The following is a 27,618-nucleotide window of genomic DNA, read 5'->3' as shown; positions in this document are numbered from 1 at the left end:
CGTATGGGGTTGTTATAACGGGAGACTATCACACAGAAGCTGCTGCGTTGGGGACCGATGAGGCATTATTTTTCATTATATGGCTTTAAGGCTCAAAAACAATTGTTAGACCATAGTACTGCAATATATGAAACGCCGGGGAACAACCATTTTCCCAGTTTCTTCTGAATGGTAACTAATTTCAACGGAACTTGTCTGAAATTACAAGCTTGCTTAGCTAGCATAGTTTTAATTAATATGACAGTTATTGCAGTTATATGCAGTGTTTGTTTGTAGCAGACGCTTCAGTCGGCCAGTCATAATTGTTTTTTAACCACAGCTTTGATAATCATTTCTATTTTTGACTTTCATCTTAGGGTAACGTGAGTTGAAAAGAGGCATGATAGCTTGAACTTTACGAAGACATTTAAAGTTAGCATCGTTGTGAGCTGCAAGCTAGGTAGCGTTAGCCAGCTACTTTAAAGACTGGTGACACCGGCAGCACATTAGCATCAGATTTTGTTCGACAAAAACAGTTATTGGGATGTTGTCCGATAAAATTACAGTGATGTTAACTGGTGGATTATCTGGTGCGGGTCGGGGTTACAACGTGTTACCATGGCGATTGCGGAAAGGAACTAGGTCAAAAATGTTAAGCTAGTAAAGTTCACCAAGAATCAGGCTGTGTACTCTCATTCGTTAAGATTTGCGTATGCTTGGCTGTAATATTGCTGCAGTCACGTAACATTCTGGCTTTCCTGCCAATGTTACCTCGAGTTTTTGGGTACAAGTGACGAAACACTCGCGCTAACTGCCTGTGCGGAGGAGGGAACATTTCATTGTTGTTCCCGGGACTCCGAGCGGGCCACAACACACAATCCAACGGTAGCCGACGTTAACGCACAGTTGAGAATATTAGCCAGGTGATCTACTGATGTTTTAAAGTTGGTTTTGACCTGATAAAGAGCGAGTACGCAGTCTAGCTAAAATTAACCTACTTGTTTTGGGAAGGAAAGATACAGCTAGAGCGTGTGTGTTGGTATGTACTGACTTCACAATGTATCTGTGTTATTAACGTTAAATTAATTTTATACTGCGATCACCTGCAGTTGGGTGTAACTTGGGTTGGGTAACGATTAAATGTGACGTTTGTGCACTCATTCCTCTATTTTAAGTACACTGTAAGTGTAAATAGATGCCTTACTAGTTTTCAGCTGTGGGATATTTTAGTATATCCCAAAGTTATCTTTTTTTGGTTGCTCATTGTTTTTTGGTCTGTGTAGTGACCAGTATGCCTTTTGTTGTGAAGTTATAGAAAGTGTAAGAGGCTAACATGGCAACCGGAGGGACTCCTTTTGATGACAGTACAGAGGAGCTACACAACTGGACTGTAACTAATGGCAGTCTGGAAGACCGGCTCAACAACATGGTGAGACCTGATCAAGACCATATAGGCTAGAAACCATAGGCATAAAACAGTTTTTTAAGGCTTTTCAAACCATGTTTTCAAAATATCAGTAATACACTCCATGCACATCGGACTCCATAACTTAAAGGGGTCATATTTTGCTAAACATACTTTTATTAGTCTTTGTGTATTTGAGGACCCTAGTAGTTCAAAAAGTTAGAATTTGAACCCTCCAGGTGCTGCAAAGCTATCTTTATATTCATTTTGGCAAAAATCGAGTGGATTTCTACAACCTGTTTAATTCCTGCTTAATTTGTTATGTCTATAACTAGTCACGTCACAACATTTTCACATATAAGGTCAAGATTTCCAATGAACGTTTCTCCAGATACGCCATAATTGTTTGTCAGCAGCAGCGGTTGTAGTCCATACTGAAAATATGTCTAAACTTCGAGCCGATTACCTAAAATGTTCAGTTGCTGGTTGAATGGGACAGAGCAGCACAGCCAACAACCTGGAGGGGGTGGGGCATAAAGTGGCTCATGTGCATTTAAAGGGCCAACGCTCAAAACGACCTTTCTGGTGTCATTACACAGAAATAGGGTTGAAGATGGACCTGTGGACTTTAATTAATAAAGAATTCAGACCCAAGCATTGCATTTACAGTTTATGTGGACCACAGGGAAATGTTTTGAAATGCATTATTTCATTTTAAAAAAGCAAAATATCACTCCTTTAAAAAAAATATTAATACGTTCTTTCATGTTGGTTAGGACTGGGGTGTACAACAGAAGAAAGCTAACCGTTCTTCAGAGAAAAACAAGAAGAAACTGTCAGCTGCAGTGGTGGAAAGCCGCCTGACCAATGATATCTCACCAGAGTCCACTCCCGGGGCTGGTCGCAGGAGAGCACGCACACCTCATTCTTTTCCCCACATTAAGTATACCACCCAGATGTCTGTCCCAGACCAGGCAGAACTGGACAAGCTGCGTCAGAGGATCAATTTCACAGACCTGGATGAGGTACACTACTGCTGTACTCCCGCCAGAAAAAGAGAAAAAAATGTGGCAAGTAACTACTGTCCTAGTACATAATATGGCTTGAGTGACATGTGAGAAGCCATATGAATGCACAGGCAGTAGTTTGTGAAGACAGATTTGACGAGTGAATAGGTTGATAGACAAAAACTAAATGTACTACTGTCTGCAGATAAGTTAGAGCAATGTTTTGGTGACAAGATTCTTTTATGATTGTTGTAGTGTGATGTAAATATTTTCTCCAAATATTTATCACTTTCTTCATAGAAGGGAGTTCTGATATGTCTGACTGCTCATATCAATTCATGACAAACATTGCCATGTGCACTCATTGAAAACTGAGGATTTGGTACATTGAGATAAATCACATTTTTGGGCATTTGAATTGTTGACAAGTGAACCTAATAGTATGTTAATTATTAATATTTTTTTATACAGAAAAGAGTTCAGAGACTATGTTAAAACAAAGTCAAATCCTTTATGATGTTCAAGCCTCATTTAAGGAACTGACATTTCTAAAAGTCCTGTTAATTTCTGTTTATGTGCTTGGTACTAAGTTTTTCCTATATGCATTAAAAGGACTTTTCATGCTTGTGCAGCTGTATGACTTAAGATTTCCACATTACTTGCATCGTAAATCACAACTGGGCTCAAAAGATTTGTAATGCCATTAATCCAGCTGATATAGTAGGTTTAAAGGTTGTTACACTGTCAAGTAAAATAAAATGTTGTATTTCCTGTTGAGTGATAACATGGCCAAGTACCACAGAAGGCCATAGATGACGCGGGAGCAGAATATTTTTCATAGTTTTGTATGGAGTTGTTAGGTTGACCTTGATCTACAGCAGAGATAAAGGCAGGACAAGATAATAGATAAAATATGTAAATATATAAGACACTTTTTTAATAATTTTTTTTATTTGTTCAGAGGTTGCGTTGGTTTTAAAATGACATTCCATACTCTTTTTCAATTAGTTTCTGAATTTATTGTTAACTGATTAATGTGTGATAAACTTCTGAATGTAAATACTTTGTTTTTTTTTTGTTAGCGGAGCATTGGCAGTGACTCCCAGGGTCGTGTCACAGCAGCCAACAACCAGCGCCAGTTAGCTGGAGAGAACAAGAAACCGTACAATTTCCTACCTCTACATGTTAATACGAACAAAAGCAAGGAGCTGCTCCCTCCCTCCTCCTCTGCCCCAGCCACCCCAGCCATCACTAAGGAAACCAAGAAACAGAGCCCAGGACTCAGGGATACTTTAGCCCCTGTGGTTCCAGTTAAAGACACGCCAAGGCTCAGCTGTGGTGGCATTGACAGAGCACTGCCTACAGTTCACAGGGAATATGGGAGAGGAGAGGCAAGAATTGACAGCAGCCAGGTAATATTTGGTTTTGACTTGACATTGTTTTTCATTTCCTTTCTTTCATTGTTGGCCTATTATTTGATATTTTTAAACATCTTATAAATATTTTTTCTTGGTAGTACTTCTTCTAGGTTCAACTGGACTTGTTTCACTCCAGTTGAACCTAGATGAACTACCAAGAAGAACGATGACTCGGGCAAATGAGAACTTACACAGACATCTTATAAACATATTATATTATTATTTAAAATCTTTCAGAAAGCCTAACCATTTTCGGTTGAGTGTTGTTCGGGTTTCCTCCATTACTGATGCTAAAATGCTGTTTATAAAGGTACTGGTGCCTAAACAATGTCTGAACTCAAAAAAGCAGAGTATGATAAAAGAAACCAATAAGCTGTTAACATTTTATTTAAATACATATAAAACAATTTCAAAACAGCTGGCAAATTCACATAATAAACTCAAACTTCAAACATTTTTCCACTAATTCAACAGTTTAGCTTTTTGTATTTGAGTCAAACTGTAGACTACCGATACCTAAGCAAATGTTAGGTACTGCTCATATAGGAATGAGGGGAATGTATATGATATATCAAGTTATTTGAAAACAATATTGAGTCCACATAGAACAAAGTCATAATGTAATATAACAATTTACCATCTTTTTGACACCTTTTTTTTTTTAGGCCAAATGAGAGCATCCATGTAAGCCAAACTGGACTGTTTGATATATGAAACTTTTTTTAGGATTCTGTACCCTGTCATTCTGACTTTATTTATTTATTTATTTATTTATTTATTTATTTATTTGCACATCATAAAACAGCAAGAGAAAATTAAAAAAGAAAAAAACAACATTCAAACAAGTAACATCATTGTGCAGGAGAGGTTAGAAGCCAAAAAAGGCTTATAAGAATACCTTGCTGGAAATAAACAATACACAGAGGGAAAAAAAAGAATTAAAAATATAACTGAATTAATAAAATAAAGTAAAAACAATAAAAATGCAAATCACATTACAAATCAGAAAATCAAGAAAATGGCAATTGTTAATGCTTTTTCTGCAAAGATGTTCTCCATAATCCTGCATGCTGGTGAACCCCCATTTTCTTTGTTTTAGGTATTTCATGTAAAATCCTATCGGAATAGTGGTGATAAGTATTATATTTTAGACTACTTGTTATTTTAGTTCAATGTTATAATTGGAGGCAGTTCCTGTTCATGTGTAAATGTGTGTCTGTTTCACTGCACCCTGAGAAACCAAAACTAGGACAAAAGGGAGGGAGAGTGAGTGCAGCTGAAACTCGGCAGCATTTAGGGCAATATATAAATATGCCGCCCTTGGTGCCCAGTGAGTTTTGTGCCCTTGTTTAGCCCAGACTGAGCCATACAGCTACAGATGCCTGTTCACCTTTCCTCTCCTCTTCCTCTGTCTTCATTTACACTTCTAATACTCGTAGTGTTAACGTCAGCCTATTGTTTTTTGTGCCGCGGTCTCAGGTGGTGAGTAAACTGGTCCAGATCCGGGAGTACATCAGTAAGGCCAGCTCCATGCGGGATGACCTGGTAGAGAAGAATGATGTACCGGCAAACGTGGAACGCCTTTCTCATCTCATCGAGCACCTCAAAGAGCAGGAGAAGTCCTACTTACGGTTCCTGCAGAAAATGCTGGTGAGTCTTGTCTTTTCAAAATCCATCCTTTTTTTTTCTCCTTGTATTAGGTTACAACATGGGATAGAATTTTTTGCGGCTTTTTTGCATAAATATTTTGATGGTTATTCATATCTGAAATGATGCAAGTGTGTGTCTTCGTTCTGGCATACACATGTTTGAAAGGGTTCTTTTTCTTTTTTCCACCACAACACCTCCATTGCTCAGGTCATGTTTAATGTCATAATAAAACTAGGACATTTTTGTTTTTTGTACAGTTGGGTGCACCATTTGTAAAATTCTGGACAGATACTCGTTTAAGATAGCAATTTGCTCACCAGGTCTGTCACCAGGTCTGACATGTTTTGTGTTAGTTATTATTTATTACCCATTTGTACTTTGGTTTGTTGTTTTTTTTTTTTTAAAGGCAATCCTATGAGTGAATTAATTATTTACTGATACGCCAATGGCCTTCAATGTGGTTGATACTGGCTGATACCAATGCTTGGCCAATATATGGATAATGGAATGATGATGGAAAATTATGTGTAAATGATCATCAACCACTACCAGATGATGTACCTTTTGAAGGTACATTAGTATTTACAAGCAATGTATGTTTTTGTTATTTCGTTATCAACTTAAGTTCATACAGTCATTCAGAGTTTTGAGCATCAAGTACTGGATGTTGTCTTTTGAGTGATTTTCTTTTGTCCTTTTTCATGTATAGGACAAATAAACGTTCCCTGTATTTGCCCGATAACTAATTCTGAGTCATTTGATGTCTGTTTATAAAGGCGCGGGAAAATGATGACGATGATGTGGGGACTCTGGACTCTGCAGTGGGTTCAGGTTCAGTGGCAGAGAGCACTTCTCTTAACATTGAGGTGCGCTCCTCAGATGCCTCCAATGCAACGGTGCGTACATTTAAGAGCTGTCTCCAAAAATCTGTTACACCAATTTAGGGCAAGGCAATATGGGAAAAAAAATTATATCACAATAATTTTTTTTTTTATATCAGATGATATTGATATGTATCACGATATGAATCAAGTCACTTTTTTTTGTTAAGCTTAAATTTTCCATTACTCATAAGAGAGAGAGAGAGAGGTTTGTATAGTGGACTGACTGAAGATCTCATTAAGAGAATCAGTTTGAAGATTGCTTTCCATATAAAACAAATGAGACCAGAATGGTCTTTAAAAAATGATTGAGAAAGTGCACCTCTACAGAGCTGAGGTCCTTGCCCCTTTGGTTTGTATACTGTGCACAAAACAGACTGGAAACGGGCAGGAGGTTGTGTGTTGCACAATGCCAAATTTCAAATTCTGGTCTGTGTCTTAATTGGAAAGTAGTAGCCCATATTCCCAACCAGGCTTAAATCATCCAAAATGCTTTTTACATGACCCATATCAAATTCAGAATGAAGTGTCTCTCTATTTATCATAAGATAATTGCATATCATTGTACTTGTAAATGTAGTGAATGTGTGCATTCCTAGTTTGCTTTGTCATTCCCTTACAAGACCCCAGGAGTATTCTTGCTGAGTAGCAGACATGCGGTATTGCTGTCACTGTTCAATTTAGGGTTTGTACTAATGTCATGTTGGTGTATTTTCTGTAGGGTGGTAGGCCAGAAGCTGTGCGAGCTGACCAAAAGGAAGAGTTAGAGAATTTGCGAAAGCAGCATGAGCTGCTAAAGAAGATGCTGGAGCAGCAAGAACAGCTCAGGGCTCTTCAGGGCCGGCAGGAAGCATTGATGGCCATGCAGCACAGTGCTGAACGAGCACTGGCTGTGATTGAAGACACTGGTGAGACATACACACTGTCAAAGGCATGTCTTTGAGTTTTATTGAAGTTAAAGGAAGGTCAACTGCAGCACTGTGTAGTGGATTTTTCAAAAGCAAGAGGTATCGCTTGTACTTGATATACATTTTTTCAGTATTGCATCAATAAAATGCAGTCAATAATCGATTAACAGTAAGGATTTGCACAGTTTAGAATTTTAGCATCATAGTTTGTACATATCCATTTATCAGTATTGAAATAATTGGACTAATTAATGTTGAATATATGTAGAACTTATCATACAAATGCTCAAATGTGTCCTGATCTTTTTGCCGTTTTATGTTGAATCAGTGGTCACTGAAACCACAGGTAGTGTATCGGGCCTGAGCATCACATCAGAACTGAATGACGAGTTGAACGATTTGATCCAGCGGTTCCACAACCAGCTACATGATTCTCAGGTATAGTACACACTGCTTCTGTGTAAACCTAATGTCCTTCATGTCATCAAATCACTGCATAAGAACAGAGCTGTACAGATTGCAATACTCTTGATAAGTTCAGAATTTTTTTTATGACCACCTGTTACACAATCATTGTATTTAAGACGTATAATTGGTAGAATACAGTCTTTGTTTTTAGCTTACCGGCCGACAGGCTGTAAGCTACTGTCCGGCGGCGGCGTCTGTTGGCATTGTCTGTCGTCGTCTGTCGTCCATTACAAAAATTTCAATCATCTTCTTCTCCTAAACTACAATTCCGATTGACTTCAAACTTGGTATACAGCTTCATTACGATGATGTCAACAAAAGTTAGTGAAATTATTTGGATCCGGATCTGATTCTGGAATTGGTGCGACTTTGAAAAATTTCCCCATTATAACATATAGGAAGTGGATCGATGCAATAACTCAGTAAATATAAATGTTATCAAGTTGAAATGTCTACAGTCCAGCCCTGATAGGGAGATGACCAAAACATAATGGCCACATGCTGATCAGGATCTTCTTCTGGATCTGGGAACTTACAGAAAATTTAACATGGGCTCTTATGGGGAAAAAATTTCAATCGTCTTCTTCTCCGAAACTACAGTTCTGATTGATTTCAAACTTGGTATACAGCTTCTTTATGATGATGTCAACACAAGGTATTGAAATCATTTCGATCCAGATCTGGGTCTGGATTTGGTGCAACTTTGAAAAATTTTCCCATTATAACAGATAGGAAGTGGATTGATACAATAAATCAGTAAATATCAATGATAACAAGTTGGAATTTAAATTTTTTACAGATCTGATTGGAATATGACCAAAACATGGGCTATTTCTGTAATATAATAAATACACATAACTGGGTGATAATAAATGACATCTGGATAAATTTCCCAAAGCTTTTAATTTGGCCGGTAAGCTACAGGGCCATTGGTCCTATTTTTGTTTTAGGGAAAATTAAGTTATATCTTCATAAAACAGTTGACTGTTAAATAACATGTTTTCCCCAAAACTGCAACAGATTACAGGACACACTGTCAAATTAATGTCAAAATATAGTACCAGCCATGGCCAAACTGAAAACTGGCCTATTGATTGGTATAACTCTGTAATAAGGAGGACAGACAGCGATGCACTGCAAATTATTTCTGATTATCAAGAATAGGCCTAATCATTGTAGGATTGTTTGAGTAGGTTATGGTATTGACTTTCCTCCCCTTTACTGTCTCAGTTAACATGTCAGATACATTTTTAACATTAATTTATCTTCACTATTTAAAAAGGTAATTTTAATTTGTACCCTGCAGTCTAAGGCAGTGCCAGATAACCGTCGTCAGGCTGAGAGTCTCTCCCTCTCCAGAGAGGTCTGCTGGTCCAGGTCTCCCCAGGCTGTGGGCCCACCTCAACACCGACCCCTCCTGCACTCTGCTTCTGGTCCTCACACTGGTCTGGATGCAGCAGCTGCTAGTGCCAAACTCAGTAAACTTCAGGAGCTCCAGGACAAGAAACAGACCATGGACAAAATCCTACAGGAACTGCATTCACTCCGAGACCAGACACTCAACAACAACTCTTGTAAGAAAACTTCCAAAACTTTTTCTAGTTCTACAGTTATTGTCTAGATTTTTACTCGTCAGTGTTAACGACCTGTTTGTGGTTTCCCTTCAGGTCGAGGTTTATCAACACAATGCAGTCTGAGTATGGCTGGATCTTCAACTTGTCCATCTGCTCTGTGTTCTAATGGAGCCTCGGCCTCCACTTCCTTCCATCCGTCACACTCACAACACCAGGACAGTTCCAATTCTACTGACAAGCTCAGGTACACATACAGTACAAAAAAGCTGCAAGCAGCTGAATAGACGACTCAGATTTCAGCCAGGCATTGTACTATAGAGTGGTGTAGAATAACAATACTTAAAGAGTGCCTGCTACAAATTCTCCTGTGTACTAGTGCTAACTTTTGTTTGTAAAACATGCTGTGCCTCCACTATTTACATGGAGATTTTCTGTGTTACTATAAAACTATTGTGAACATTTGTATCTAATTCATGTGTTTGTGCTATTCTTGTCTTTCTGTATACCCATAAAGGAAGCTTAAGGAGGTCCACAAGCGTTTAAATGAGTTACGGGAGTTGGTTCAGTACTATGAGCAGACCTCTGATATGATGGTGGATGCAGTTAATGTGAAAGAAGATGATGATGAGGAAGAAGAGGAGGAAGATGAGACAGAAGATGGGTCCATGTTTGAGGCCATGTTTGACTCTGAGCAGGAGAACCGTCAGCCTGTTACTAACATAAGGTACATTTGTGAAAATAGATGAATACAAAGAAATACTAAAATATTTTTTCATGTCTGTAAATGTTGGGGATTTTGATGATTGTAAGTCAGTTCAGCAGCAGGTTTTAAGGTGTAATTAATTATACTGAAACTGTTATTGCAGAAGCAGTATAAGGTCACATTATGTTGTCACCAGGCTCACGTTACAGTATGATGGTGTGTGTGTGTGTGTCAGTCCTTAGACCATAGTGTGTATGTTTGACCCACTGGTTTTGTGATGCATGTTTTTCCTTTGTCTGTGTAGAAACCCACAGCGTGGTGGGAACTGGTCAGACTTGAACAGCCTGACCAACAGCCGCACTGTCAGAAGTAGTGGCACAAACAATCGTGATGGCAGACTCAACACAGAATGTGAGATCAATAACCGATCAGCAGCCAACCTCCGCAGCCTCAACATCCCATCAGTTATTGGTACATTCATGCAACTTTACCAAAAAATTTTTTTTAGTGACAAGGTGTTGAAAGCGGTGTCTTGTTTTCAGAGAATATTAATAAATTTCCACTGATGTTGCTTCCATTTAGCATGTCAGTATAATAGGGACACTTCCTATAATCAGGTGAAGGATGAAGATGAGGATGAGGACTGTCTTGATAATGATGAAGGAGCGCACGCTGTGGCTGCGGACAGTGATGCATCAGGGTCTAGTCGGAGGAGCAGCCTTGGTAATGATGCAGCTTTTGTTCAGAAGGTCCATCGGCGTACAGCTAAACAGAAACTGCGGCAGCTGCAGGAACTGGTGGCCATGGTTCAGGTGAGACACAGGATAGTATCAAAGCATTAGAGGAAGTCTTAGTCTGTGACAGAATGAAATCAAAGCTGTTAAAGCAGGGGTGTCAAACTCATTTTAGTTCAGGGGCCACATCCTTCCAATATGATCTAAAGTGGGCTGGACCAGTGAAATAATATAGAAATAATGTCAACTCTTAACTTTTCTATATATTTTAGAGTGAAATAATTAAAATTACATGATAAAATGTTTTTACATCCACAAACTATCTTTAAAACAATGTGAATAAAATGAGCAGCCATGAAAAAAACTGAAATTTATTAAGAAAATTAAGTGCAATATTAACAATATTATGCCTCAATTTATCATTTGCTAATGTGCATTGCAGCATACAGGTCACAGTGGATCTATACATATACACAAAACATATAGTAACATACATAATATTGTTAACATTGCACTTACTTTTCTTAAGACATTTCAGGTTGTTCATATTTGTTCAGGATATTTGTAAAGGTTAACTTTTTCATGTAATTTCACTTTTTTACTCTAAAAGAGAAGAATTTGGAGTTGTCATTATTTCTAAGTTATTATGATAATATTATACTGGTCTGACCCACTGGAGATCGAATTGGGCTGAATGTAGCCCCTGAACTAAAATGATTGTTTATATCTAAGGTGTAATTTTTCCATTTCATAAATTTATCCCAGGGGCCAGATTGGACCTTTAGGAGGGCCGGTTTTAGCCTGCGGGCCGTATGTTTGACACCTGTGTGTTAAAGCATTGGACTGTTTTAGGCTATAACAGCTTAGTGCTGTTGCAATCATGAAATGTAGTTCAATTCAAATGATTTAAGTTTTATTCATACAGCTCAACATCACAAATCAGAGATTACTCTAAAAGGACTTTACAGTCTGACCACATACAACACCCTCTATCCTTATACCTCTGGTGTCCCAAAAAAATGAATCGTGATTGACTTTTTAGTTTTGTCCCACCGCCAAGCCTGATGAAAGTTTAATCATGCACAAAAATCTTACAGTGAAGAAGAGCCATTTACATGCACTACACATTGGAACATGTAATTAACAAACATGTTTTAATGATGTATTTAAAATATACATTTCTGATTATCTTTTTTGCTTTTTAAACAAAGGTTTCATACCTTAACAGATCTAACATAAATAACTGCAATAAAACAAACCCTATAACTTAGACATTAAAAGAGGTCTATATTAAATTATTAGAAGTTAGGAACTTGAGGGCAACAGCTGTTGGTGGTAATTCTGTAGTCAGGCGTAATGCAAGATAGCAGAAAAATGAAGCACAACAAAAAGTTTTATCAAAACAGCAGAGGTGGAATAATGTTTTTTTTTCTGTTTATTCAATGAACAAGAATAATAGGTTTTCTGAAACAGGCTTAATTAATTGAACACACGCTAAATTCTGTGTTCCTGTCTGTACACAGAGTGATGACACAGATGGCACAACAGCTAATGAAGATGAGACATTACATCAACAGCCAAATAATACTAGATCTACTGGACCTGGGGCCCTGGGGTCTGGAAGCAAACAGAATCCCAGAGATCTCACATTGTCAAGCCAGGCCAGGTATGGGTATAAAGTAGAATAAAGGCTGTTGACAACCTGTACATTTGATTCAAGTGTGTGTTGAATGCTCTGAGAGTTTGACCTGGAGTTATTTGCACAGGGAGAAACTATATGTAGAGAAACTACGTCAGCAAAAGCAAGAGTTGAAACAGCTCCATGAAGAGCGCCAGAGGCTCATTGAAATCCAGGGCAAGATCCAGGACCTGCAGTGGGCTTGCCCTGATATTCAGGTAAGTTCACACAAATACACTATGTGCACATTCATGCTCCGACATGTCAGGTCAGGTTTTGGGAAACAGTTTTAAATTGGAACTGGCTGTAAATATGTAGGATTATTAAACTTATGGGTGCGATTAGAAATGTCTTATGGATTCCTAAAAGTGAAGTTTGAACCTATAGCACAACCACCTACATAAGCTGTTTGTTGACTTGTAAGTTTGCATTAAATGTGTCTTGCCGTGTTCAAATTCAGAGAAATCTCTGATTTAATTCTATATTAAGGCCCATTTAAATCCCCTGTTCATGTGTCATATCCTTTTACATGGAGGCACTGTAAGCACTTCATTTATATATTATTTATTATGTTTGCTAACATTACTTGCATTATTTAGAATGAAACTGCGTGTTCCCTATATCTATATCCATATATCTGATAGCATGTCAGAAAGATTTCTAGTTTTAATTAATTCCTTCAAACAGAAGTATTGCTTACTTGTGTAAAATATCTCCTTGTATCTCTTGGGGCCATTGTTGTAGTCATCTGTGTCCAGCACAGTGAGTCAGCAGGGCTTGCTGAGGAAAGTCCCACTTGCAGTTTCAACTCCAGCAGCCATCCAAGTTTCTTCCTGCTCTGGAACCAAAACCAACTCTGCTATGCTCAAACCAACTGCCCCAGAAGCTGCAACTTCTTCAGTCACTGACAATGAGGTGACTGAATCCAGAATCCACTCTTCAGGCCAAAAATCTTTTGACTGTCATTACACATGTTAAATCATAGCTTTATTGATCATATTTACCTTTTGTCTCTGTTCTTGAATGCTAGCAGCTTTGGTCAGAGATGCGTCGTCACCAGATTTTGCGGGAAGAACTGCGACAGCGTCGAAAGCATCTAGAGTCTTTGATGGCTGAACATCAGAGACGCAGCGGTCGCAGTGACTCCCCTCATAGGATTGATGACCAAGAAACCATAGCCACACTGTCTGTCAGCAGGGATGAAAGGTAGGGGACTTTCTTCCACAAGGTCTAAGGTACTTTTGAGTTATTTTGCATATTTCCTATTCTTTTCCATTCTGCTTTGCTTATGGATATGGCAGATAGCAGAGGAGTTCTCATTGTAGCATTTCCATCATAGACACATAGGAAGTGATCATTATTTCATAAAAGGCAACATTTGCTGATGTGTCACCAGGACAATGGCTACCTGGGGTTCCACTCCCTGCCACCTTGATGTTGATGACGATGATGAAGTGGATGATTATCAGTCAGGGATGGATGCTGAGGAGGAAGAGGAGCAGGAGGAATGTGCAGAGAGCAGCACTGATGATGATATCCACATTTACTCATCCAGCAGGAATCAGCGGTCTTTCAGCAACAGGAAGAATCAAGGAAGGTCTGTGTCAGTGGAAGCAAAAGGATTATGTGAACATAAATAGCTGCCTCATATAGTGGGTCTTCATGTCCCCATTTTTTTGTTTCCAGCAACCTGAAGCCTCCTCCAACCTTCTCAGGTGAGGGTAATGGCCATCTGTCGTTTAATAGTAAGGTCAATACCAAACAGCAGCAGCAGCAGTCTAGGAGTTTGAATCAGCCCGTGAACCAGCACAGTGGTACACGACGGCAAGAGAACCTCCGCTGGGCATCAGATCTGTCATTTGCCGAAGGCTCGTGTCACTGGCAGGAACAGGTCAGCCAGCTGCAGAAACAGCTGGACTTCAGCACCAGCATGTGTCAGACTCTTCTGCAGGACCAGCAGGTTGGTTTACTGAGAACATACTGTACACACATGCAGCAACTCTGTGCTTCAAACAAAGTAGAAGAGTAGTTTGATGAACAAAGTTGGAATCTACCAGACTTTAGAAAAAAGTTACATGTGGGTACATCTACTGTGTGTGTTCGAGTCTGATTAAATACATATTAGTTTTATTTTGTGTCAATGTAAACTGTTAAATGTGAATCTGTAATCAGAATGATTTCAGTCAGGTTGAAGAAATAGTTTCTATAACTGCAGGTTGATAATGCCTCACCTGTCCTATGTTATGTTCTTCCACAGACACTGTCATATATGTTGCAAACCCTGCTGACAGGTCAATGCAGCATTCTGCCCAACAACGTGTCATCACCACAGGTCCAACTGATGATGCACCAACTCAACCAATGTTACACCCAGCTGGCTTGGCAGCAAAACAATGTACAAAGGTAAAATAATAGCTTTTTTAAATGCACTATTGCTCGTGAAGTTGGAATCATTTTGTTTTCAGACACATTCCTTTAATATTTCCAATTAAGGTCCATTTGTGCTCTATGTTAGAGAAGCATACATATACGGATGGAGTGTTCTGTGTGTCCTCTGCATTCATTATGTTCATAATTCTGTCTGTTCGCTGGGAGCTTGTGCATGTGTAACCCAATGTAGAAAATGGAGCAGAAGCAGCAGGATCCATGGAGGCAGTGTTGAGATTTGAAAAGAATAACTTTCAGAAATTGTGGAACTTTAAAAAGTGCGACTGTGTCAGTTAGTGAAAAACTACCGACATATGTATGACAACTAACCCTCCTCAGTTTCAATGTTAGTATCCACATTAGTAATACCTCTTCTGTCGTCACCATGTTTACTCTTACTGACTTTCTTCTTCCTGTCAAAAAACTTTTCTTTGTGGTATTTGGCCAGTATGATAATTAAGAGCAGCACCCTCTGGTGAATGATTGACTAATGCTCATTCCAACACAATGGACGCATCTGAGTATGAAGGCAGTGACATTTGACAACGTTTGAAATGCACTTACCTATTTCCATACGTAAAGCAAGCCTAAATGGGCTTTTATACACATCAGTAATCCCCTTTGACCAGGTACAGGGATTACATACTGAGTCCCAGTTGCACTTTATCCATCAAAAATAAATCACATTATCTTAATCATTTCATGAGACAAAATGAAAAATATTTTATTCCAACTTTATGTGCAATAGTGTATGATGCTGTCAAGCTGTTAATTTTTTTTTTAAATTTCCTGTATTCTGTATTCATACTTAATTTTCTTTTACAGATTGAAGCAAGTACTGAATGAGCTGCTCCGCCAGCAACAACAACAGCAGCAGCAGCAGCCTCCACCCTCTTCAGTAGCAGGTTGGCAGACTCAAAAGCAGACTTCATCCCAGGAATCCAGCTCCTGTCCCTCAGTCTCTCATGGCATGGGCCCTCCTTTCTCTTCTACCCTGCAACCTCTAACCAACAACATGCCAGCAGCTGCCTTATCCCCTTTCCCTCCCAGTATGACATACACATTTAATATTTTTTCTTTGTCTTGTAAAAAGGCATTATTCTCTTGTTCTACAAAGTAATATGATGTAAAGCACATGTGAAGTGTGACACTATCACTATCAGAAGTATCAGCTGTAGGAGTTTTTTGCATTCATACAAATTCTTGCAACATCTCTATGAATCAACAAGGACAAAAAAAATCATGGAAGTTTTTGGGCCATATTTGCTAAGCAGCAAGTCAAAACAAGCATTGATTGGAGAAAAATTGTTGCAGCCATGTACAGCACCAGTTGAGATATGGTTTGCTTAATGTTGTGTGAAAGATCTAAGTCTGAAAGAGAAACTTCTAAATGTACACAAGATCTAAAAAATAACTTCTAACGTTAGGTTTTTTTTTTTTTTTTTTTGGTTTGTTTTTTTCAACCCCAGAGGGGGCGGGCACTATTGATGACAAGTGGTTGGCTGATATGTGTTTTTTCAATGACTGATGGTAGTGCCAGTTATTTAGAGAACATAGTGGCCAACTGGCTGATACACAACGTGGATTTGTTCTGTTTTTGTTTCCATCTGATAACATAATTTCATAATTATTTTAAATTGAAAGTGATGAATGTTAGTGTGGCTTAATAAGAGCCACACTGACAAGACTGTCTCCACTGTCAGTGTGTGCATTCAATTTTTATTTTACTGATGTGAAATAATTGGCAGTCAATGCTGATTAGAATGGCAGTTAATCAGCCCCATTAATTGGGCAACTGATTAGTCAGTCTATCACTACTCACACTGTGTGTGTGTGTGTGGCAAGTATAAATGTTGTTTTTTTTACTTTCTTTCCTTCTCTCTGCAGGTTTTAACTTATATCCACTCTTCCCTGCTGCCATGGGTGAGTTCCCACAGGGTGCAGCAGGGCAGGCTACCCCCGAGCACCAGAAGCAGCAGTTAGATCCCAATACTTCAATCAAAACAGAGTACATGAGTTTCCCTCCTCCACTGCAACGCACTCCTCTTAACTCCACTACAGAGAGAGGGTATGAACAAAATTCAGTTTAATTACTTTTAAAAAGTTTTAAAGAATGCACTTCATCTATTTTTAAATTTTTTTCCATGTGACCCATTCAGGCCTGTGAGTTGGCTTAATACCTCATACACAAACAACACTATCCAGCACCATTCTGTAAAAGCGGATCCCAGAGAGTCTCCCCCTTCCTCTCCAACCATCGCCTACCAGCACTTCCAACCTCAAGACTTTGACCGGGCCTCACAGGGGAGTTTCAGCAGCATGCCTGATCCTGTCGACCCCACTACCATCACAAAGACCTTCAAAACTGGGCGAAAGGCCTCAGCACAGGCAAACCTGGCCTCTCGAACCAAGACCCCCAATTCGAAGAGCCGTCGCAGGAGGAACAAAGGACACAACATGAACAATGAAGGTATTAAAGTAGGGACAGAATCCACTCCTTTAACAATCTCTTCAAAAATGTACCTCCTGAAAAACATATGCAGTGACCTAATGACACCACTGAGAGAATTCTCATTACAGTTTTTATTTTCACTGTTTGCATAATCCCAGGTCGAGACAGTGACAGTGCCAGCAGCACTGCCGACGGTGGCCAGGAGAGGGCACCCCTGTCTCGTGGCAAGGATCAGAATCAGCGTCTCCTGGCCAAACTGACACAAGAGAAACTAGACAGCAAAATGAAGATGGGACACAAACAAAATGACCTCTCCTCTGGTATGATTAAAACTGGTTGAAGAGAAAGTCATGCACCCTCTCACCCCATCTTTATGTTTGTTTACATTTAATTTCTGCTTTTTCCTTACCTTTAATATATTTTTTGTAATTATAACCCTTTTTTCATTTGATGTAATTTTCATTTGTTTCTGCACATTTGGCATGACCAGACATATAATTTTTGTTAATTGAATTTGTTGTTACTTTTTAATTTATCTTACTCACAGCCTATGCTTGGAGAACACCCTTCCTCTCTAACAGAATTGCATGCACAGAAGCACCAGGTAAACCTGTAAACCATGAAATGTCCAGCTTCATTTTTGTGTTTCCTTTTGAGTCACCTCAGCATCCTGTGTGTGAGCCATTATTAACTGTATCTTTATTTACATGATTACTTAATGTCAGTACCACAATTCTTAATCAGTGAAATCTTGACCTTGTAGATGCAAGTAGTGACTTCTCACTATTTGAGGCACTGAGGGAAACCATTTACTCTGAGGTGGCAACTTTGATATCTCAGAACGAGTCCCGACCCCATTTCCTCATCGAGCTATTCCATGAGCTGCAGCTTCTCAACACAGACTACTTACGTCAGAGAGCACTGTATTCATTACAGGTAAACAGAGGCATATGCACACACTGAAACAGAGGTTGATGTATAAATACTTAATTCTAAACTGGACACACTCAGCTGAATCAGTCATTTTAAGCCTGTGTGCCATGAATTCAAAACTCCACTTGTAAAAGGTCTCTTCTTGGAAAAAGCCTAAAGTGGTTTAAAATCCAATTGTTTGAATGTTTGATTGTAAAATATCCTGAAAGTGATTTCGACAGGTCTTTAAAACTGATTGGATTACACAGATTCAGAGATCACCTACAGGCAAACTGAATATCAAACCTAACTTTGACACTTCTGCCTTATGTCTAAAAACTGAAATGTTAATGTTACGTTCAATTTCATATGCATCAGTTGAACTTTTGTAAGATCTGGTTCAAGAACACTAACATTTAATGCTTGGCTCAAGCCTTTTGAAAATATTACATGTGAAATGAGCCACATCTTGTGCAGGGAAACAATTGTTTCTTTGTTTGGATATCAATGCAGTATGATTACATGGGAAGAAAGAAATTTTAGGCAGCAGTAAAAAAAAGCCACTAGCAATCGCCTGCCTTCAGCCCCTGCTGCTCTACATTCACCTCAAGAACCACCACAATGTAACTGATGTTTTTCCCCATACTCCTAATACTATTTTCCAGTATTGTTAGGTCATGAATTCTGTTTATGATGTTCAAACAAAATGAGTAAAAAATTAAATTCAGCTTGTTGAAACATGCAAAGACCCTGTTTTAGACGTGAATAGACCTAATGTAACCTATCTGTGTTTGCTCAAGGACATAGTGACCAGGCACCTGACAGAGAAGAGTGCAGCTGAGGACCATTTGCCCCCCCTCGGCCCTGTGGCGTGGGCTGCAGGTTCTCAGTCTGAGCTCACACCCAGTGAGAGTCTGGCTACAAGCGATGCAGTAAGAAACACATAACTGCCTCTCAGCATGGCATTCTTACACCTTTCTATTCTTGTTTTTACTGTTTTTTTCATTTTGTGCCACTTTGGTGTTACTATTGAAGCACTTGGCTGCCTCAAAGGTTTCCTTTCAATCCTTCTGGTTATCTTTCGCCTTTTGGTCCTAGTTTCCTCTTCTATGTTTCAATACATCATTCATTAATGTCTTTGTCAGCCTTGTCTCCTTTTATCCTTCTCTGATTTGTCTCTTTTCATCCCTCTGTGTCTGTCTTTATTCTCTGATTTTAATTTTTCTCCCTCCCTCATATTCATTGTCTTTGAATTAAACCTGACAGTGAGGCTTAACAAGGCTGTCTGTTAAAAAATGACCCTCGTCTCTCTGTGTCTCTTTTGCCAGATCAGACATGTGTTCTTTGTTCTAGGCCAAGGTCCCTAGAGTTGTGCTAATTGAAAGCCAGGCTTTTATCTGTCTAAATAATGCCTTTGTACAGGAATGATGGATGCAATGTCTAATTTTTCATGTAGGAAAATGGCAAAAGAAAGCACCATTGCAGTTTTTTTGCAATATATGCTCATATTTACCATGTCTTTATAGGATTTGAAGCTATGTAGACAAGGCATATATGACAAATGATAAAAAAAAAAATGTGACAATGGTGCTGGAACCCTATTTGAGTTTCAAATGATATATTGTAATCTTTTTTAGGAGGTGGTCGAGAAGAACGTTAGGCTTGCACAGGACAAGAAGCGGGATGATGTAGAATCTGTGGGCAATGAGAGCACCATGTCTACTTCATCAAACCTGGAACCATTCGCCAATGATGACCTGGGTATAGTAAAACCACATACAGAGCACCTGATTCTGCACAGAAAGTGGCTGAAGCTTTTAAAATTTGCCCAAAAATTGTAGGCCAAAATGCTTTGCTGATTATCTTTAACTATAGCAGATTGAAGTTCTCTTTTTCATGTCTACCAGTCAGGTCATTCTTGCTTGTAGACTTAGGCTTAAGGCTTAAATTGGAATATAACCAAGTTTATGCATTGGGATCAACTCTGTGTGACAGAGATAACGGAGATTAAAAGTCAGTAACTCCAGGTATTGACCAGTTATCAATGGTTATGCATCCTCAGACATAACCTTAATTCCATATGTATTACAATATTTGATCAAAAGCTAAAAACATTAACATTAGTAAAAATAATAATCTCAGAATGAAATCAAAGAAACTGGCTCATGCATCATAGATTTGATCCTGTGGTTTAAACCTGGTTGGTGATTTGTTTGAATTACCTCCCCTTGCTTCATTGGTTGAAGTGTACTCTTTCTGTCTCTTTTTTTACTCTCCTGCTCTCCTGTCTGTGCTGCTCCGATAGGCAACACGGTGATTCATTTAGACAAAGCTCTGGCCAGGATTAGGGAGTATGAACGCATGAAACTTAAAGCTGAGTTTAACCCGTGCAATGGCAGCTCTGCAGATGCAGGTGGTTCTGAAGCTTCAAATGCTGAACATCCTTCTGCTAACCCTGCTACATCACTGGAAGGTACCCAATCACATAACCCTGCTTGAGTTCTCCATGTGCAAAGACCTGAAACTACACAGTCTCAGCCCTCACCTTTGTTGTTGACATTTGCAGGTGTTTTATCATGGCTTAATAAATAATATGTTATTATTGTTTGTTTAGGAGCAGTCGGTGATGTGCGCTGTCCTCAGATTGACACTCAACAACTGGACCGTCAGATCAAAGCTATCATGACAGAAGTCATCCCTTTCCTCAAGGTACGAAAACAAACCTGCACCTTTTCCCTAACCAGGCAGGTCAGTGGTTGCTTCAGACCTGGTATGCAGCTAAAGAACTGCCTCTCAGCCAGGGAAACTGTTTCCAGAGTTGTACCAGCTCATTAACTAGTGATGCAATAGTGGATTCAAATGGTGGTTCCACATCAGTCATAGCCGTTGGTTGTTATTGTCAGTTATTGTACAAAGCCCATCTTGTATCAGATTAACTGTAATTGGACCAACTGAATATAGATGAAAAGAAATCTGTTGAACCTGACCAGGTTAGATATGTCTGGTCAAGCTTCAACCTCATAGGGACGAGTACCATTGTTACTGTTATTCTTGAAATTCACACTTGTGTTTCTAGCTGACGTGCCCTTGAGCAAAGCACTTAACCCCTCATTTGCTCCCTGGGCGCTGGATATGGCAAGCCCACTGCCTTTAGTCTGCAGTGTGTGTGGTGTGGTCCTCCATGCTCTAGTGATGGGTTTAATGCAGAAGGTCAGTTTTGGTGTGTGGTGCATGTCTACGCATATGATCTCTATACTGACAAAATAAAGAATCTTAACTTCAAAATGAACGTGTACAGAAATATAGTGTGATGTAATAATGTCTCTGTAGCAGACTGGTGCTTAAATATTTGCAAGTGGAACCAACTCTGAGCTGCTTGTGGCACCAACCTAGAAGACCCATTTAGCCCTGTTTTAGTGAACAGTGGGAAACAGAGTCAGAAGGTGGATGGGAACCATTTGTTTGGTTTGATGGGGAAAAAGTTTAAATGCGCTAATACAAACATTGTTTATTTAAATCTGAACATTAAAGTTCAGTTAATGAGGATTTGACCTGTTACCTAGGAGGATCTAAAAGTGTTTTCTGTAACACACTGAATATCAGCACTTCAGTTAAGAACGGATGAATAATCAGTCGGTTCATCAGTGATTTTTGTATTTTCTCTGAATAGGAGAATATGGATGAGGTGTGCTCACTTCAGCTGTTGACATCTGTGCGGCGCATGGTCCTTACCCTCACCCAGCAGAATGATGACAGCAAAGAGTTTGTTCGTTTTTTCCACAGACAGCTGGGAGGAATCCTGCAGGTATACTCACCACCACTGTCGTGTTCCTCAAGTGCAGCCAGTCCAAGCAGATCAGAGGACATGTACCCTTTGTTACAACTGATTTTCACTCACTTCTTTCCTCAGGACTCTCTCAGTAAATTTGTGGGTCGTACTCTCAAGGACTGTGGCGAGGACCTTCTTGTGGAGATCTCAGAGATCCTCTTCAATGAATTGGCCTTTTTCAAACTCATGCAGGATTTGGACAGTAGCAACAGCCTCACACTGGCAGCCAAACACAAAAACAGGATGAAAGCTGAACTGCCCTATAAAGCCAAGCATAATCTCAAGGTTTGTTTTTTAAGCAGAAAACAAAATACTGTTATTGAAGAATTTGAATCATGTTACATGAAACAAACTCATTTTCATTCATTCCATCAGGAAAGTGCAAACCCTGAAGCTAATAAGTCAGTTTCTCCAACGTATTCAGATGAAGACAAGGTAAACAACCTTCCACATCAGTTCACCTTTGACCAACCAGTTCGTTATGGATTTTCTTGAAAAAAAAAAAAAGTGAAAATGACTATTAAGTTAATGCAACCTCGCAAACCCTAAAAAACTTCAGATCTTACATTACTTAATAATTTAATCTGTCTAAAACTTACTATTTCCAAGGTATGTGTAATGTTGGTCTTCAAATTTTTCTGTCTGATTTGTTTGCAAGTTACAGCTTGTACTATTTTGGCTTGATGCATAATAGATCAGATGTCAGTAGTGCTTACTCCCGAGGGACAAACTTCAATACGAACCGTATTCAGTGTTTTAGTACTGCTTTAATATTTTGTAAGATCCCATAAATAATTAAATAATGTAATAGAAGTTTTAATGTGACCTTTTTCCAAAATCCATGCTATGAAGTCCCAGGGATTGTTACCATATGTAGGATAATTATCACATTTGTTTAATGAATTTGTCCTTTGTATGATATATAATCAATACAGCCAAATGTATGATAATTTATTCAGTTTGTGACACTTTAGATAAATTATTCTGTTCATTTGACATTACCTCATTTTAATCAATTTCCCAACACAATCAGGATGCTGTTTAAATGCATGTCGACTTAGATGATGTCTGTCCATACAGTCACGATGAGTATAATCAACAAGCACAGCTGTCCTTCACTTAAATCCTCAATACTAAACACAAATCTGAGGTATTTTATGCTAAATACAGTAAGTTATCGACTGGTAGTATATTTACTGGTGCAAATCTCCTGGTTATGACTTGTATAGCCAACCTGAGTTGAGTTGGTACAGAATGAGCCTTCACTGCTCAGTGATGATCAACTATAGGCTTAGCTTTACATTAGTATTGCTCTCTCTTACAGGACCAAGATGAAGCCGAGCAGGATGCTGACTCTGCTCACCAGACCCAGCAGGAGCTTTACCTTCAAACAGAGAGGAAGGACAACAAGAGCAGTGAAGCTTCAGAGGCAGAAGAGGAAGACGAAGACGAAGGAGACAGACAGGGAATTCCTCTATCAATCAGTAAGTGGATGTCTTAAAATAGGTCCTGTTGAATATTTGGACCTAACTGTGTGTATATCAGGAGCATCAACAAAGTTAGTGATGCAGCTGGACATGAAACAGTGCTTAAATTCCATCACTGGTTTTAATTTTTAGTTACATAATGGCTTTACTTCCTTGTCTATAAATGAACACCTCACACAAAACCACTTGACAGAATCTGAGATAACCCTTTAATCCTCTTGTGCCTTATATGATTAAACACTATTCATGTATGCACACAGTAGCAGTATGCATGAGTGCAGTATGTGCTTAATCCTTGGTGTTGTGTTTGTTTAGGTCTCTCAAAAGCAGAGACCCAGGCCTTGACAAACTACGGGAGCGGGGAGGACGAGAACGAAGAAGAGGAGATGGAGGAGTTTGAGGCTGGACCGGTGGATGTCCAAACCTCTCTACAGGTTACTACTGATGGACAGGTGGAACATGAGGTCAGTCAGAGTGTTTCCCATGAGTTGTCTTAGCTCACATTACTGAATGTATGAATTCACTAATGTGTGATTGTGTCCTGTTTAAGGTGAAAATGCAGACAGAAACCTCAGAGAACAAAACCGAAGAGAAGGATTCAGTACACGGAGATGGTGAGGGCCTGTTACCCCGCCCCCCGAAGGGGAGGCAAGGGGTATTGTTTTTGGTTCGGTTCGTTTGTTTGTTTGTTTGTTAACACTCTAGCAGCAAAACTATTGGTTGAATTCATACCAAATTGGGTTTATAGATTGCCACTAGTGACCCAGAATAGATCTCATTACATTTTGGGAAAAGTAGGTCAAAGTTTCAGTTTTTTATGAATTTTTTAAATCTTTTTTTTTTCCCCATTTACTTATAATGGGTGAAATTTCAAATGTCTTCAGCAGCAAAACTATTGGTTGAATTGATACCAAATTGGGTTTGTAGATTGCCAGTGACCAAGAATAGATCTCATTACATTTTGGGAAAAGTAGGTCAAAGTTTCAGTTTTTTATGAATTTTTAAAATATTTTTTTCCCCATTTACTTATAATGGGTGAAATTTCAAATGTCTTAAGCAGCAAAACTATTGGTTGAATTCATACCAGATTGACTCTATAGATTGCCAGTGACCCAGAATAGATCTCATTACATTTTGGGAACAGTAGATCAAAGTTCAAATTTTTTATGAATTTTTAAAATCTTCCCATTTACTTATAATGGGTGAAATATGTGGCAGAGGCAGGGTTTGTTATGCCTGGCACCACTTTTTAAACTTAGACTTTGCACAGTAAAATGTCACATACCGAACATTTCTCATATAAATTTCTTTTGTTTTTTTTTAAGCTGAGACCACCAACAGGTCACCAGAGCCTGGTGATTCCACAGGAGAGGAGCACAACGTGTCAGAGCATCAGAGGCCTGAGGAAGAGGAGAGTAAAGCTGAGGCAGCTGCTGCATCTGAGGAGAACACCACAGCCCCCCAGAGTCAGGATGTCCCCAAAGAGCCCACCACCAGCAGCAGTCCTGACACAGACTCCCCCGTCATGATCAGTGTGGATGTAGGTTCAAGGCTTAAAGTAGTATGACTTGAGCACAATATCATCTCCTGTCATAGAGTATCACATTTACAAAACGAAGGAATTACACTCCTTATGTACCGTTATGACATCAGGATCTAATAATTAGTTTATTATCATTGCATAATTGAAGGCTACTGAAACAAAATATTATTTCCCAAAGGTGACAGTATTTTGTATGTTTGAGCAAAGAATAATTTTACTTAGGTAGCTTCCATGTCATGTGGCCAGATCATTTCCACATTAGAGGACTGAGATGCATTTTTTTTCAGTTCATCCCATCTCCTAGCTTCTATTGACATTTTTTCCAGTAGCTTCCATGCTCTCGATGCATAAGCTTTTTTTTTTTTTTTTTTTTACTTCACTGGAGGAATAAGAAACACCATTTTTAATCGGTCGCCTTTTTTAAATTTTATTTTGAAAGAACAGGTTTTTATTTTATATGCCGAGATTAGACAAGATAGACTTAGCTTTCCTTATTAATACATAATCATGAGATTTGTAAACAAGACAGTCGTAATTTTATGGTATTTTGTGAATGCAAGGTGCTTCCACATTTACAACTCTAGAATAAGTTGAGACTGCTGTTTGAATATTTATAGGTACATTATGTGTCAAATGTAAATGGAATGAGGTTCAGGTCTGGACATCTGGGGTGGTCTTTTGATCATTCCCAGATTTATATATACTCAAAATAAGCAAAAGAAGTTGATTTGTTTTCTCTGATTCTAAAGTATCGCATGACCTCATTACTCCTCCTCTGATTGGTGCAGGAGGTGGGCTCAGGTAACACCAGTCAGAGGTCTGACGAGGAGGACTTTGTCAAGGTGGACGACTTGCCTCTGCAGCTCACGGTCATGTGTGAGGTGTGTAACTAAAATCCAGTCTCAACATGTTCTCGTATAATCTATAATGAAATCTAAGTGATAGGGTGTTCTGTGTGCTGTAAACGTCAGGAGGAGCTGCAGAAGAGAATAGTGGAGGAGCAGCAGAATAACAACCTGTCTGTGGAGATCCTCCGTGGGAACACTGAATCACTCAGTGGACTGGTGGGAAATGCTCAAGCACTGAAGGAGCCAGGTATGCATTACAGCTCCAACAGCTTTAGGGTCACAGCGTTGTTTGAGAGGCTGCTTACTACCATTTCTTTTCCGCCATGGTTTACTATAGTATGATAAAACACCTCATGACTTCACTAGAAGACACTTCATTTACAGTAAGTGAAACAACATGTGAGACTAACACCAGAAATCTACTGAAGTCAGAAGGCTGATCAATCCAATTTAGTGTCAGATTTATATAATTACATTACATTATTTGCATAGTTATCCACTCATACAATGCCCCCATGACATAAATATTAGGTAAGTGGTCATGATGCCTAGCACAAACGTTTTAATCAGATGTTTCGGTAAATTGCACATACATTTACAGGTGTAGTAGTGGGGAAAAATATCAGTTATGTCTACACTGTGTGGCTGAAAAAATTAGTTTTGACACGATCAAATACGTTGTGTCAAAGCGACGTACAAGTATGTACAGTTCATTTCGCGTAGATGACCAGTGCGGTGAATATGTCAAGTGTTGTGGATCAGTGGAAGGGGTGTGAGAAAGCAAGTGTGAAAATAAGTGTTAAAAAACAAACTAAACTGAGCTACCATCTCCTGTTTCCACCTGTACATGCATTAATATTAAAACCTGTTTTTTTTTTTTTTTTTCTCTTTTCTTTCAGAGATCGTTGGCTCCCCGAGTGTGTAAACACATATCCAGATGTCATCAGAGCTCTCCCGTGATTAGAAACACTATCCTTAAACCCTCCATCAGTTGAGTTTATTCTTGTTGATTCTTAATCTGCTAGTTTAAAGGAGCAGTGGCTTATACTTGTGATCACTTTTAGCAGTGACACAACTGATAACTAAAGCTGTGCACGTAATTAACACTGACTTGTATTGGTGAATGTTGAATGTGATACTGATAATCTGGGATGGGGTTATCGCTCTGTGCTGCTCATTTACTGACAGTTCAGCCTCTGTTGGAATCTTTCCTCGTTCTGAACCTCCTGCTCTGATACACCTTAGGCTCTTTTCTTAGTTCTCTGTTCTGGGATCAGTTTGACATTAATTGTGATTTTTTTTTTTTTTTAATGTTTTTTTTTTGCCTCTGCCTTGCCTTACTGTTGTACAGTTCATCTTTTTTCTGCACTTGATTCCTAATTATAAAGAGATTACAGTAGACTGGAGGTTAAGCTGTAGACTGGTTGACAGGAGTTGATTGTTGGAACATTTTTTCTTTTATATCAGAGCTCAGCGCTCAAACTTAGATTTTATCTCCTCAGACACCTTTATACACAGTTTTGTTGTTACTGTTAGTTTCCCCATGTAATTAAAATGCTGACTACACTGATCAGTTTTAAATAATAAAACGCTGGACCTTCAAAAATTGTCAGTTGTTTTTCATTAGTCTCTTTAATTGATTGTTAAACTTTACAGATGCACAAGTAGCTTGATAGTTTTATTTTGAGGAACTGAGTGACCTTAATTGAGTTTTG

At 38.9% G+C, this 27,618-nt stretch overlaps 1 protein-coding gene across 9 annotated transcripts; it reads left to right on the top strand.

The window, feature by feature from the left end:
• Positions 1 to 13: 13 nt before the first annotated feature.
• On the top strand, positions 14 to 27,526 carry pcm1 (pericentriolar material 1). 9 transcript variants are annotated; one of them, XM_030133984.1, is made up of 40 exons: positions 14 to 171; positions 1,295 to 1,408; positions 2,161 to 2,409; positions 3,474 to 3,803; positions 5,289 to 5,459; positions 6,236 to 6,355; positions 7,062 to 7,248; positions 7,574 to 7,686; positions 9,023 to 9,290; positions 9,384 to 9,534; positions 9,805 to 10,014; positions 10,298 to 10,464; positions 10,576 to 10,805; positions 12,251 to 12,393; positions 12,494 to 12,623; positions 13,150 to 13,320; positions 13,436 to 13,611; positions 13,802 to 14,002; positions 14,092 to 14,365; positions 14,663 to 14,808; positions 15,658 to 15,881; positions 16,720 to 16,900; positions 16,992 to 17,302; positions 17,443 to 17,604; positions 17,832 to 17,888; positions 18,048 to 18,220; positions 18,997 to 19,128; positions 19,834 to 19,957; positions 20,502 to 20,669; positions 20,811 to 20,905; positions 21,867 to 22,001; positions 22,107 to 22,310; positions 22,401 to 22,460; positions 23,350 to 23,509; positions 23,828 to 23,976; positions 24,063 to 24,126; positions 24,838 to 25,052; positions 25,844 to 25,936; positions 26,027 to 26,150; positions 26,803 to 27,526. In XM_030133984.1, exons 2-40 carry the CDS (start codon positions 1,313 to 1,315, stop codon positions 26,826 to 26,828), a joined length of 6,390 nt encoding a protein of 2,129 aa, XP_029989844.1. In that variant the 5' UTR covers positions 14 to 171; positions 1,295 to 1,312; the 3' UTR covers positions 26,829 to 27,526. The 9 variants fall into 9 exon arrangements, with proteins under 9 accessions (XP_029989844.1, XP_029989869.1, XP_029989861.1 ...); XM_030134009.1 differs by having other exon boundaries at positions 1,289 to 1,408; positions 7,577 to 7,686; positions 13,439 to 13,611; XM_030134001.1 differs by having other exon boundaries at positions 1,289 to 1,408; positions 7,577 to 7,686.
• Positions 27,527 to 27,618: the final 92 nt, after the last annotated feature.

Source organism: Sphaeramia orbicularis, chromosome 1 (genome assembly GCF_902148855.1).
Source record: "Sphaeramia orbicularis chromosome 1, fSphaOr1.1, whole genome shotgun sequence".
NCBI classification, from domain to species: Eukaryota; Metazoa; Chordata; class Actinopteri; order Kurtiformes; family Apogonidae; genus Sphaeramia; species Sphaeramia orbicularis.
This window is presented reverse-complemented; position numbering and strand designations above follow the sequence as displayed.